Source organism: Echiichthys vipera, assembly GCF_963691815.1.
Source record: "Echiichthys vipera genome assembly, chromosome: 14".
Taxonomy (NCBI): Eukaryota; Metazoa; Chordata; class Actinopteri; order Perciformes; family Trachinidae; genus Echiichthys; species Echiichthys vipera.
The window spans coordinates 17,602,105-17,617,284 of record NC_139839.1 but is presented as its reverse complement, the minus strand read 5'-3'; the positions used below and the strand labels follow the sequence as shown (position 1 = coordinate 17,617,284).

General features: G+C 41.0%; 1 protein-coding gene across 1 annotated transcript; it reads right to left on the bottom strand.

Moving 5' to 3' along the window:
• Positions 1-1,411: 1,411 nt before the first annotated feature.
• gnb2 (guanine nucleotide binding protein (G protein), beta polypeptide 2) lies at positions 1,412-12,916 on the bottom strand. Its single transcript, XM_083927497.1, has 10 exons — positions 12,282-12,916; positions 10,439-10,518; positions 10,290-10,328; positions 9,725-9,831; positions 7,744-7,807; positions 7,339-7,501; positions 5,933-5,999; positions 5,648-5,849; positions 3,964-4,180; positions 1,412-2,758 (listed from the first exon to the last, which is right to left on the bottom strand). Exons 2-10 carry the CDS (start codon positions 10,493-10,495, stop codon positions 2,652-2,654), a joined length of 1,023 nt encoding a protein of 340 aa, XP_083783623.1. The 5' UTR covers positions 10,496-10,518; positions 12,282-12,916; the 3' UTR covers positions 1,412-2,651.
• Positions 12,917-15,180: the final 2,264 nt, after the last annotated feature.

The window sequence follows — 15,180 nt, the reverse complement described above, 5'->3', positions numbered from 1 at the left end:
CCACATGATGGTGCTAAAATCAGCGTGGTCCTGTTGTCCCTGGATTTGTGGGACATAAATAGCACCACTTTAAACATTACTTTCCCTTAAAGAAAGTCAGAAATCCCACTTCACATTGGACCTAGTTTCACATCCAGCAATTAATTGCCTTAAGGCTTTAAATAAGCCCCCTGTATCCAGATTCTGTGAACCTGAGATGCAGCTCCTCCTGGTGACTGAAGGTTAAAAAAAAATATATATATATATTTAAGCTAAATCTCTTCCTGTATGAAACCTTTGTTTACCCTCAATCAACAGGAAAGGAAAACAGTGAGCTACGCTCAAACAATGGCCAATGCTTTTTAAAGATATCAAATAACCTTTCAGTGACCTGAATATAAATGATTTATGTTTTACTGTAGAAACACAGATCAGGGTTAATGGATTTATATCCTCTGAGATACGTCACTGGTGAATGTAAAGGGTCACATTCTTTACACACATTTCTGATTAAACAGGTCACTATTTAGGCACCATAATGCTGTATCCCGTCAGGTGTTAAACTGTAACCTTAAACTTTGTATTTTGTTGTTTTTAATACTGATTTTGAATAGGATCTTTTTTAAATCACACAAACTCTTTTCACTCTTCATACCAAACTTTTGCCTCTTTTTCTTTGTTTGTTATGTGTAATTTTGTGGCACTATTTGCCAGAACATTCTGTTATTAATAAAGAACAGCTTAACAAGAGAAAACATTAGATAACTCAAACAAATTAAGCATGTTAGCTCTAAAAGAAATCACTAAACAAAATTTCACTTGAAGAGATTTTGAAAGGGTCTTTCTTTCTTAAGACGTTTGTGATGCATGTTTTATTCATTCATTCATTCATTCATCTTCAACCGCTTATGTCGGGGTCGGGGTCGCGGGGGGGTGCTGGAGCCAATCCCAGCTGACATTGGGCGTGAGGCTGGGTACACGCTGGACAGGATGCCAGTCTATCACAGGGCACATAGAGACGAACAGAGACAGACAACCATTCACACCTACGGGCAATTTTAGAGTCATCAATGAACCTAACACGAGCATGTCTTTGGACTGTGGGAGGAACCCGGAGAAAACCCACGCAGACACATGGAGAACATGCAAACTCCACACAGAAAGGCCCAGACCGGGATGCGAACCTGGAACCTCCTTGCTGTGAGGCGACAGTGCTAACCACTATTGTAAGATAAAAATAAACAGAATGTGTGCTAAAATGTACTGTATGTGTTGTCATTCAGTTCCAGAACAAACATTTTTAAGTCAGATACCAGGCCAACCTGCACCTGAATGCACACTTTTCTATTGAGTGGATCACTTTCCAAGGGCGTGAATAAAGAAACCACAATAACTGGCAGGAGAGGCTATTATTTATTAATATTATGTACAATTATACCATCGTAATGTCCAGATAATACATTGACAAAGTCAAAGTATGAGTACTGGCTCCTGCTTTATTAAGATGCGTCATATAATGCTTTTTTTTTTCACCCACCTTTTGAATCTCAGATCTTTTTTTTGTTGTCAATTTAACTTCAATATTCTCTATTAATAATCCTTAAAGTGTATCTGAGGCACACAGGGAGAACATGAATCAAATAAGTAAAAAAAAGAAAAGAGAATAAAACAAATACTTAAGAGCAGATGTACTGTATGTGGGGGGGGGGGGGGGGGGGGGGGTACATATCTATAAAAACAGTGACTACATGATGTTTCTGGAGCCAGACGACAATAAGAGTTGATCTCTTCCTTGGACTCTATCGATAATCAGCTCATCCTGTGTCAATGTTTTTGATTTCAGTGTAAATGGATTCATGTTCTCTTCCCACAACCATTCCTTCTTCCTATTAGCATCGTTGAGATACATGTGGTACTGAGACAAAAATAGCACAGAAAATTTTTATCTGAAGTGCATTTTGGACTTCATTGTAAACAAAGACAGAATTGTCCAATAACATCTTCTCCCCCTGTTTAACTCGAGGAGCAGTGTCTCTCAGGAAAACGTGTGTGTGCGTGTGTGTGTGTGTGTGTGTGTGTGTGTGTGTGTGTGTGTGTGTGTGTGTGTGTGTGTGTGTGTGTGTGTGTGTGTGTGTGTGTGTGTGTGTGTGTGTGTGTGTGTGTGTGTGTGTGTGTGTGTGTGTGTGTGTGTGTGTGTGTGTGTGGTTAAAAGGCTTCAGGTAATAGTGGCATTTGTGTTTTTTTTTTATTTTAACAGCTGAAGATTCAACTGTATTTTTTTACATTTTACAGATCGTGTGTGTGTGTGTGTGTGTGGCGATGTACTTAAATCAGTTGTAGGTAGTGTGGGCATGTGTTCAGGTTTTTGTCCTGCATACTGTGTGTGTGTGTGTGTGTGTGTGTGTGTGTGTGTGTGTGTGTGTGTGTGTGTGTGTGTGTGTGTGTGTGTGTGTGTGTGTGTGTGTGTGTGTGTGTGTGTGTGTGTGTGTGTGTGTGTGTGTGTATATGTATAAACTCATACCTAAGTCATATATATTATGTACAGTACAATGTTGCAGTTTGTCTGTTGAATCTTACATACAGTGAATACAGGGTGCAAACTGTGTCCCAAGATGGGAGCGGTGTCTGTCTGTCGGATGTGTGTGTGTATGTTTGCCGTTCATGTGCGCAACTCAATTCCAGATCTTTAGGAAGCTGTCCCAGGACCCGGTGCTCACCGCCATACCGTCATCCGTCACACCCAGACAGCTCACACGATTGTCATGGCCGGCCAGGACCCCTGCAGGGTGGACGAGGATGAACAAAAGAAGACTTGTTAGTGTAAAATGTTTTTGCTCTCCAGAATGCACTGAAACTTAACCACACGGAACACAGCGACCTTGTGTTGATTACTGCTTTGACTTGAAACACAAGGTAGGCTGTTTGAACATGAACTTTTTTTTTTTTGAACAAAAAGAGCTTTGAGATGTGCGAACTCACTTGGAAGTCTGGCACAGGGCTCTATTTTCCCAAACACGTTAGTTGTGTAAATCAATATCATGAGGATTTTATATTGTATTGGGCAGGTTCAAATTCTCAGTTTCCAATTATAAATCACAATTTATGTATACAATGAACATTTGTTTACAACTATGGAGACACATTATGATAATTAATGTTTTTTGTTTCAGTAAAAACAAAAAAATACATTTTGACTTAAGTCCCAAATTGGTTGATTAATTTGTAGGAAAATACAGCTCCATAGTGCTTAATCCTGTATCACAGTTGGATACATTACCCTGAAATTTATTTGAAATCTACGTGGTATAACTGCACTTAAGTTGTTCTGTACATTAATATGAGCATTTATTCTTTAAAAACGAGTGAATTAGCCTCTGAATTGCAGAGTGAAAGTGAGCATTATGTCTTTAAAGGTTCCATATTGTAAAAAATATATATATATTTTTCAATTATCAAGCAGGTTAAGGTGTTGTATAAATACTGTGATGTATCAGAACAATCCACAGAAATGCACACAGCCTATATTCAAAAGTTGTGCCCTTAAAGGAGCCGTCAGGACCGCAAACTGGGCTTTTTTTGGCAGGGGTCTTAAAGAGAAAGGCGTTAAAATGGAGTGTTTCAGACAGGGGTATATGCAGACAGACAGTATGATAAATAATGTGTACTTTGAACATTAAAACATGTAAACATGTTCTAGTAGAAACCCATTATGAACCTGAAAATGAGCATCATATGGGACCTTTCAATGTTTTGATAAACATCCTATAACCCTTAATATATAGAAGTTACACAGCTATTATCGTCCCTATGAAAAAGAACGGTGTAAAGTAACGTTTCATCAATAATTAGAAAAGACTACAAATAATGTGTCAGTTCTCTCATGTCTGGATTAAGTAATTCCACAATTAATATAATCCTCTTTTTCAACCTACTCTTTGACATCACACCACTTTACAGCTGTTTTCTCTCGCCCGTGCCACCCACCTGCTCTGTCTCCCTTCATGGCGTCCCAGATGTTGCAGTTAAAGTCATCGTAACCAGCCAGCAGCAAACGGCCAGAGCGTGAGAAAGCCACGGAGGTGATGCCACAAATGATGTTGTCATGGCAGTAGAGGCTGAGCTCCTGATCTGCACGCAGGTCGAACAGCCTGCAGGTGGCGTCGTCTGAGCCCGTGGCAAAGGCGCTGCCGTTGGGAAAGAACTGAGGATCACAGGAAGATGGATGAGATACATCTAGATACTCTCAACGAGACACAAGGTGAAAGTGACGCCCTCATACGACAGAAAACAGCTCCCACTTTAGATAACACCCCCCACAAAAAAAAGCTGGAGACAGTGTGTGACATCACTGAAGACAAATCCTGGAGCTGCTCTTATGATAGTATAGAGTACACAGGAGGGATGGACCGCCACTTTAGACCACGGGTGGACTGATACCAGGGACAGACATTGGGAATTTATAATTAACACATTGTGCACAAAAACAGTTTATTTTCAATTTCGTTCTATTATTGGCCCGATCAGGTTTGTTACCGGGATTACATAATGTGTCTTGATATTGTTATATTTATTTTCTGTCAGCATGTATTGACCCCATAGACTAGGGGTGTCAAACTGATCCAGTAAAGGGCCGCTGTAGCTGCAGATTTTCATTCCAACCAAGCAAGAACACACCTGACTAGACTTACTCAGTCACCTGAATTGCCTTCACACAGTTGATTTGTTGGATCAGGTGTGCGTGTTGCTTGGTTGGAATGAAAACCTTCAGCCACAGATGCTCTTTATTGGATCAGTTTGACAAATGTGCCATAGACTGTAAAAAACAAAAAAAATCGTCGTAGCCTCTCCGTCGAGGCCCGTTCTCTCAACTTGATCCAATCGTCTTCCCCTACCGGACTGGCCATCTTGACTTTGAGTCCGCCTCATTTCCTCTTACCATAAAAGGGCATTGATGTGACGTTGGGGGGAGGGAGATACGTCCATCTGGCTGATGTATACCTCCGAGGAGAAGTGAGGGCCAGCGCCCCTAATTATTCATAAACTTTAACCTCCAATAAAATGAAAACTAGCCCGGTACAAAAAAAATTCATCCCCTCAGTGTTGTCATGGAGATATGACCTAAATATACAGATTAGAATGTTTTTTTTTGTAACGGGCCTTAAATAGGTTCAATTATGCAGTGAAAACAGCCTGTTTAACATGGGGGTCAATGAGAAACTGCTCTATTATAACAAGCCTGCACCTAGTGGACACTTGGAGAACTGCCATTTTTGGCACTTCCTTATTGGATCAACCATGAGGTCGTCGTGGTTGGGGCTTGGTTGACCCACAGTTTTACTATCCACTTATTGGCTTACTTTAAAGATTATTCATATAATACTATATACTATTATTTAGAATATTTTAATGCATGTATGTGTATGTGTATTTCTTTTATTTAGGGTTATTTTTTAAGACTTTATAAAGCCCCTCCAAAGCTTCGGAATGAAGAAAAATATGCAAGAAAATATAAAATAACTACAGGCTGAGTAGTAATTCCCTTGATGAATTATCTGAGCTTCATATGTAAAAATTGACCCCTCTAAACTGCGACCCCGGATAAAAATAGTATGAATAAAGACACATATTTGAACACTTGTAGTTTGGTCACAAGCCTCAGCACACTCACACAGATGGCATTGATGTCCGACTCGTGGCCTGTGAAGGTCTGCCGGCACATGCTGTCTCTGATGTCCCACAGTTTGACCGAGGCGTCGCAGGCTCCGGACACAAAGGTGCGGAGGTCGGGCGACAGGGACAAACTCATGACATCACCGCTGTGGCCCGAGAAAACCGTGGTCTGCTGACTCGTCTCGATGTCCCACAGCGCGCTGGGGCAAAGAGTCCAGAGTTACACACTGATCCGCTCAGGAAAACATGTTTGCACTGAACACTGTCTTTGTTTTGATCTCACCATGTTGTGTCTCCTGAACTTGTGATGATTTGATTGTCATCAATGAAACGGCAACATGAGAGGTAACCTGAGAGAACAGAGAGCAGGTGTTTGTGTGAGATTGTGTTGTGGAACTGAATGAAACAGATCACCTATTAATAGGGGATCTGCATATATACATATTAAGATTTATTTTTAGAGTAGGTGATAGAAGAGTGGCATTACTAGTGTCTACTGTTATACAATAAGCATGGAACAGGAATATAGTTACACTGAATGTACAAAACGTAACGGCGAAAGATACGACGCAGATGCTTTTATATAGATTTATATTGATATAGCAAATAACATTTTGTGATGAAATTGGTTATTGAGCATTCTGTTATGTAGACCTTGATAGACACCTGATACTTTTACCTGATGCATCTTTCCCTAAAAGAACAATGTCCTTTAAAAAGGTCCCGTATTATGCTAATTTCATTGTCTCATGTTATGTTTACTATATCATTATATTTGGGTTTCTACTAGAACATGTTTAGATGCTTTAATGTTTGAAAAACACAATTTTTTTCTTACTGTCTGTCTGAATAAACCTGTATTCACCCTCTGTCTGAAACGCTCCGTTTTAGCGCCTGTCTCTTTAAGCCCCCCTCCAGAAAAAGCCCAGTCTGCCCTGATTGGTCAGAGTTTCCGGGTCTTCTGCATCTGCACTCTTGACGTTTGTGCCCCATCACTGCAGCCGGGGAAAGACTGTGATGGCACTTTCCAGCTGTATATAATACAATTGTGACAACACAACTATACAAAAGTCCTGACGGCTCATCTAAAGGCACAGTTTCTGAATACGGGCTGTGTGTTTTTCTCTGTGTATTGAGCATTTTGATGCTTTCACAGTATTTATATAGTACACTGACCTGCTTTACTATCAAAAAAGACATGAAAATCTCACTTGTTACAATATAGGACCTTTAAAGTCTCATTTGATTAATGTTCAATTCTAACATATTTTAAGTTTAATTGATTTTTATAACCCATAAGTGCCTGTGGCCTCCCTCTCAGGCTCCATTCAGCCCCAATACAGAAGCAGACATACAACCACCAATGACGTAAAGCAGACTGTTTGAAGCCTGAGAGGCAAAACATGGGCAAAAAAAGTCTACAGCGCACTCTCTGTTGTTCATAAAGCTTATCGCTATGAACACACGACAGAGACATCCTGATATTATGTAGCTACAGTGTCACAAAATGGTTGATGGAGTCTCAGCTCATTAAGACAGCGCTGCCCTGCGATTAATTAACCATGTAAATTAAATCTTCATTGTTTAGGGGTTTGGGAGTAGAGCTTTCCCACGAGGCAGGGAACTGCAGCATGCTCGTGTGAAACGGCAGGAAGAGACGGACTGAAATAGAGTGCAATGTTCTCTCACCTGTGTGGCCAGGTAGCTCCCTGCTGACCCTGACGTTGCCCTCGCGAGTCTTCAAGCAGTAGATGGAGCAGATGTTGTCCAGGCCTCCGCAGGCCACATAGTTCCCAGAGGGGGCGTATGCACAGGTCATCACCCAGGAGGAACGCAGCGGGATGGCGTGTATCTAGGATGGTGTTTAGAAAGCAGCAGACATTTAAGTTTTGGAATAGAAGCACAAGTATCAACACTAAATATCTAATTCTACTGTAAATGTTAGAATAAGTCATGGCAGTCATTGCAAAGAAACCTGGTATGAGTCAACCACACGCCTACAAGAGACTTTACTCCACTTTCACTTCCAGTTCAGACGGAGGCAAAGCGGCACCATTTATCCAGATGATGAGAAGGATTTCTGACTGACTTTACCTTGTTAGTGGTGTAGCTATCCCAGATGATCAGTTTTCCATCTTGAGAGGCACTAACCAGAAGCCTATGGAGACAAACATTCAAACGTTTCAATCAGTCGACATTTAGTTAGTGTTCATTATTTGGAATAAATTTACAGTCGACTCTCATTAGCTGTCATTCCATTACCGCGCCAGTGTTAGTTTCATAGGTCAGCATGCTAGAAACTCCAGAACCTGCACAACCCGCTCCAGCAGCCTGATTATGTTCAGTGTTCCTCGAACCAACACTGTGTTTTGTGAAAGTGCTTTTAAATATTTAGCACCCCTATCTTGGAATAAACTCCAGGATCATTTCAAACTGGAATTCCTCAGCATGGACCATTTCAAAAGCAGGATTAAGGACTTTTTGAATACAATTTGCACATGTACTATCTCTAAACACTGATCTGCTTTTTTATTTTTAATGTTTTATTTTGTTGATTCATCATGTTTAGTTGTTTGTCATGTTTAGTTGTGTGTTGTTTTGGTTTTAAATGTGAAACTCGTATGTTTATGCTGCTGTCTTGGCCAGGACTCCCTCTGAAAGAGATTTTAAATCTCAACGGGAATATTCCTGGTTAAATAAAGGGTAATAAATAGATAAATAAAAATACTATCACATTGACGATGCTAACATGCTGATGTGAAGCAGTGTAATGTTGACCCACGTTAGCATGCTAACATTCGCTATTTTGCCCTAAACATACAGCAGAGTGGATATAAACAGGCAGACCTATAGTAGTTCAAGCTATCACTTTTCAGAAAGGCTAGCTAGCTTGCACGGGGCCGCACTTATGTTCCCTGGGTCCTATGTTCCCTGAGTCCTATGTTCCCTGGGTCCTATGTTCTCTGGGTCCTATGTTCTCTGGGTCCTATGTTCCCTGGGTCCTATGTTCCCTGGGTCCTACGTTCCCTGGGTCCTATGTTCCCTGGGTCCTATGTTCCCTGGGTCCTATGTTCCCTGGGTCCTATGTTCCCTGGGTCCTATGTTCCCTGGGTCCTGTGTTCCCTCGGTCCTGTGTTCCCTGGGTCCTATGTTCCCTCGGTCCTATGTTCCCTGGGTCCTACGTTCCCTGGGTCCTATGTTCCCTGGGTCCTATGTTCCCTGGGTCCTATGTTCCCTGGGTCCTATGTTCCCTGGGTCCTATGTTCCCTGGGTCCTATGTTCCCTGGGTCCTATGTTCCCTCGGTCCTATGTTCTCTGGGTCCTATGTTCCCTGGGTCCTACGTTTCCCGCTTTGTATGTGCTTTTCACAGAAAGGGTCCTATGTTTCCCGGTCTGATATTTTTTTCAACTATCAGTGCCGAATTCCACAGCAAATAGGCTTATATAAACCCTAACACTACCCCCTGACCCTAACCGTATCACTTTAGTACGATTATTACAAATATAGGGCTAGTGAACAGTTTGACGCTGCATTCCTAATGTTGAACTTCTAATCCACAGTCAAAGATTTGGCTACATGGATATTACTGGTATTCTATTTGTAGAATTAGATTCCAGTGGAGGCTGTGTAGGATTGTTTCCAACTCGTATATGATCCAAACATTTCCAGGAACTCCAGAGCGCAGTTTCTGTTGTAGCTTAACGTTGTTATTATTTCATCATTCTCATTCTTTTTGGATCAGCCTGCTGCTTAAATGCATTCATGTTGACAAAACTGACGAGTTCTACTCATTTAAGAAAGTTGATTTAATAAAAAAGGCTAACTCACTTTATTCAAATATAAGATTTTGTTTGAGGCTTTTTTTTTAGGGTGATGACAAACGCTTCATTCAAAAACCTCAATAGAAGCTTGGAACATGAAAACATGACATTCAGTCCAGCACTAACAAATGATGTGTTTACATATTGAAATGTAATGTATTATCCCATGTAAAGTGGCTGTTGTATGGAGCCATATTATAAAGGTTCATAATAAATGAACAACATAAAATGTTGGTGTACACTGTAGACTTACTTTGAGTCAGTGCCCCAGTGCATGGCGTAGATCTTAGCGAGATGGCCCCGGAGAGTGCGTCTTGTCCGCATCTGAATCCGCCCCACAGGATCCAGACCAGCAGTTATCTAGTTTAGTGAGGAATGGTTAATCAAAGAATTAGATCAAATAAAAACCACCTTTTAATTGATAACAGGGTGTAATGGAGGGTTCTACAATGAAGCTTCTCAAGTCACTAAACCAGCACAGGGAATTCATGTTTTATGCTAAATTGTATTATATGATTCAATTTAGATGTAAAAAATAAATATATGAATGATGACATTAAAGTGACAATGTGTACACTTGATCCTGTGGGGGAAACTGGATATAAGACATCAATAATCCACCATCCATTTCTTACAAAACCAAAAACCACCAGAACTTAAATAAAAGGTTTTTAAAAGTTTCTTCAATGATTTTATTATTGTGTTTCTATTTATTGATGGTCACCAACCTCTAAAAACCTTATCAGTAAAATCAAGCCCCTAAAACCATTTAAAGACGAGTTAGAGCTATAACACCTGGGATATTCAGTGGCACTTACCTGTGTCAGGGTCGAATCTCCACATGCTTTCCTGGCATCCTGATGATCATGAATGAAGCAAAAACAAGAAATTACAAAACATGTAGCGTGAATACATCCCTATAATTATCCTAAAGATGACGACTGAACTATAAAAACATCAGACTTACTCGTATCTGGGTCCTAAGCTGCTCTGCCTCCTGCCGAAGCTGCTCCAGCTCACTCATTTTGGATTTATCAGAGCACTCACCTGTTGGGCATATGAAAACTTCAGACTCTGATTTACATAAAATATCACCTCATAATTAATCAAAATGACTGCGATGTATACAGTATAGTAGTGAGGCCGACTGGGATTGGTTACATGCTTTCATAATCCAGTAATCCAAGAGGCTGCTTTTATCAAAAATGAATCAATTAAGTAAAATAATTTACGTTAAATACTGCTTGTCCCTGATTTGGGAAATAAATAATAAAAGAAAAAAACACACATTTTAATCTCTAAGGTTTACTGAACCCACGTAGTGAGAAAAAACCTTGTAATCTGTTTATGGCTGTGCAACCATGCCTGGTTTAACTGAGGAAAATAATCTGTAATGACTAAGCTGCTATCCAGCAGCCAGCATCGCTACCAGGCAGCAGATAACTGAGGGAACACTCCCTTTAAAGATGAGGGAACTTGTTACACTTTGCACTTACAGGTTGTGTATCAAGTCAGAACTTGTGCTAATGCATGACAGTCATCTTTATGTCATCTGAAGCACTGCAGCTCCTAAAACTAACATGGCACTAGATGTTATCAGTTAGTTCTGGGCCAACTGGGGTCACACATAGTGTACATCACAACATGCTTTCAGTAGGAAGCAGCATTTCCTGTTCCTGACAGTTACACATTCAAACAGGGAGCTTCTATTTGCATGTGAATTCAAATCCACAGAAACATGCATACAGTGCACGCTGCAAAAGGAAGAAGAGCAATTAGCTACAGTAGGTCACTGTTCCCTGGAGGGACCTACGGCCAGATGGATCACACAGCACTAATGGAAGCCAAAAGGGGTGCATCACGGGTCTCAGTCTCCTGGCACAGCTGCTCATTTAGCCAATGAGGAGGAGAAAAGCTGGGGGGGTGTGCATCAGAGATCAGGCCTGGATGGGTTCAGCCAGATGCTCGGATGCATGTTTTTTTTGTCGCCTGCCTGCAAGCATCGACTGCAGATTTGTGCTGAAGTCATGCCAATGGACAGTGTGAACAAGACACATCATGCAGACTCCACCTGCATTGATGCATATGGCCTGTAGCAGCAGGCGAGCTCCTCCATGATGATGCTGATCAGGAAGGTGAACGTTATAATAAAGCATAATGCTAAGTGCCTGCACATTTAAAGGGAGTTAACTGGCCTCTCTCTGGGAGTATCTTCTTTTCTCTCCCTTTTTTTTAAACACAAGGCGACAGAAATCCAAAGCTACCAAAGTGTGACTGGCCCCACCCCTTTGGATGCACATCCGATGTGCATCTACACCAACATGGCATGGGCTACATCTGCAACTGGAGGAGAGTGCAGAGCCCCACACAACAACTGCATGTTTGACAGAGTAAATGTTAATGTCAGAGAATATGTGCGGCTCTGGTTAACACATGCAGGCCCGGGCTGGCAGCTCCGGACGGAAATAAAAGCCGCAGTAAAAGAGAGACAGAAAGCCAGAATCAAATATAAAAAGGACGCAGGCTACTCCAGAGGGCTTTTTTCTTTCACCGCCTGCAGCGTTCAGAGATACATGATCACAAAGGAAGGCCATGAATGCCAGGCTACATCACATATCGATCAGCACGGAGCAGATGGAGGCCTTTGACCACATCTCGTTTCAGATGCTGAGCTCCTAAAATGCGGATGTAGCTTAAATTAAATTAGTCTAAAATGATGCCACGAATAGGCACATCATCACCCAGCCATCTTACGCTCAATAGGCCGGCCTACAGCGGCTGTCACCGCGGTTTGATAATGGGGTGGCTACCTGTTAATTCTCCCGATGCTTTGGATGCTGCTTTTTTTTTCCTCCTGCCGTGTAAAAACTGAAAATATAACGTCCCCAGAAGAAGGAAAAACAAAAGCCCAGTGGAGGATTTAATCTTGTCCACTCATTAAAAAAAATCCACTTAAAAGCTCCGTGTGGCTGCGATTATTAGGCTGTTTCCAAAAAATCCTTTCAGCGAGCAGGCAAACGGAGGAGGGCTACACACATTTCCATTTATCTGCTTTAGTGAAGCCTCCTGGAAGAAGAGGGGGGGAAAAAGATGAAATCTGCTGCCGTGCTGCCGTTTCCTCCTCGAAATGTTTGCCCCGTTTTGTTTGATTCACGCCCGAGCAGTTAACAAACACATCTTTGTCCAAATGCGGCGTCAACAAACACGGTCCTGCTCCCCCCGGCCCGCATCAAAGCGCTGTCCATTAAATACTATTCGGTCCGTTTTTTACTCCGACTCTGCTTCTCGTGACGTTATCCTCGCTTCCTTCCTCTCTCCGTGGCTTCCTCCTCCTCCTCCCTCTGCCGACACACTTCTTCAGGACAAGCGACGGTGAATTAGAGTCAACAAATCTGCCTGATAACACGGGAAATAATGGCGTGCAACACAAAAAGGCTCCTGGCTTGAGGAGATCAGCCCATCAGTGGATCGACTGTGAGGATTTTTTTTTTTTGTATAATGAGAGGCGGCCCTCAGCTATCCACACGGTTCCTGTTTTTTTTCTTCTTTTTTTTTTCTCTGAATATCATCATTCAGAAACAGGCAGCCAGATCACGCGGTTGGTGCTTATTGCAGAAGGATCCACAAATCCGGGCATGAAGCATGTTTTGAACCACACCCATCTCTTAAATACTATAAACCCCCTGATTTCACAGCCCTCTCTGCAGGTTTAAGATCCCCTTCTCATGCAGCATCACTTGGGTCTGTTCAGAGGGACGAGTTCATCATTAAATGCTTTGCATTATGACACTTTCATGTGTCCGGGGTACAGCACGATGAAGGAAAGTGAAAGCATGGTTAGTTTTGAATGGGACACTTACAGAATAAGCCTTTCGTGTGATGTTGGAGGAGGTGAAGTGAGGGTTGGATCAGTTAAAAATAAATTAGAGTTGGGTGTGATTTAACAATCACTCATCACTGCAGTAGAATTATCCCATTAGTCTGTGGACCCACTCCACGATCTGTCACAACAATCTGTATCGTTTCAATTAAACTGATGTCTTATTTATTTTTACTTCACTTGGATGTTTGAGTGTCACAGTAGGCCTACAGAATGACTTTATGATTGGGACATCATAATGGGGCTGTAAGCCAATTATGGCTCTGTATGCACTTAGATAGATAGATAGATAGACAGAAAGATAAATATCTATCTATCTATCTATCCGTCTATCTATCTATCTATCTATCCATCTATCTATCTACCTATCTACCTATCTATCTACTATCTATCTATCTATCTGTATATCTATCTATCTATCTATCTATCTATCTATCTATCTATCTATCTATCTATCTATCTATCCATCTATCTATCTACCTATCTACCTATCTATCTACTATCTATCTATCTATCTGTATATCTATCTATCTATCTATCTATCTATCTACTATCTACCTATCTACCTATCTACCTATCTATCTATCTATCTATCTATCTACCTATCTATCTATCTATCTATCTATCTATCTAACTATCTACCTACCTATCTATCTATCTATCTATCTATCTATCTATCTATCTATCTATCTATCTATCTATCTATCTATCTATCTGTCTGTCTGTCTGTCTGTCTGTCTGTCTGTCTGTCTATCTATCTATCTATGTATCTGTCTATCTATTGCTCTCTCTCTCTATATATAGATATGCTATATATATCAATATATATGTCTAGATTGATATATATATAGCATACCTATATCAATATATATATATATATATACATTGATAGTTAGATATAAGATCTATAGATATATCTCTATATATGTATAAAAAGATAGATATCTGTTTACCTATCTATATATTCATCTGTCTATCTATCTCTCTATCTATCTATATATTCATCTATCTATCTATCTATCTATCTATCTATCTATCTATCTATCTATATATATATATATATATATATATATATATATGCTTTCAAAATGACACAAATAAAAACATACTTACTCTTAGCTCTTAGTCTTGGAAACAGTTTGTTGAGGAGCTTGTGAAGTAAGATTGAGACGCTGCATGTCCAACAAGTGGTTAACTGGACCTTCACAGTCGGTGGACCCTGTCCTCCTTAACCCAACAGCACCAACGCCATCATTCTCACTGCCGGGTTGTTTTCCTGGGCCTTGCCTATAAACTGCAAATCATTTGAATCAGATTTGAGCTATGTCAGTGCATTTTTTCCCTCGTCCAATAAAATGTCCCATGTTTTACAATAATATCGTTTGGCCTGCCATATAATGACCCCCTTTCTATTTATGGACGTCATCTCTGTCACAACAGTGCCCCCTGGCGTGGAGAAGAGCCAGTAGACCAGTGGACTACCTAGTCCAGACCACAGTAGCCTACAACTTTACATCAGGGCCTCATGCTCATGTACAGCAGCCTCTGTGTTTCCTATGCATTCAAGTTGTGTCTTAGCGTGCACACCGGATTAACAAATGCCGACACGTATTGGAAGTTATTAATTATTAATACATTATTGGTGATGTCACGTTTGTCTGCAAATACTGGGCGTGGATATTTTAGACAAGCAGTAGGCTACCTTGGCTCGTGTTTGTGGTACTTTTTGCCCTCCCCTTTTGCAAGTCACATGGGCGGTCTCTGCTCTCCCGTGACACTTTTGAACAAATAACAGGGGCACCAGGCGTTCCGGGGCCGCTGTGTTTTTA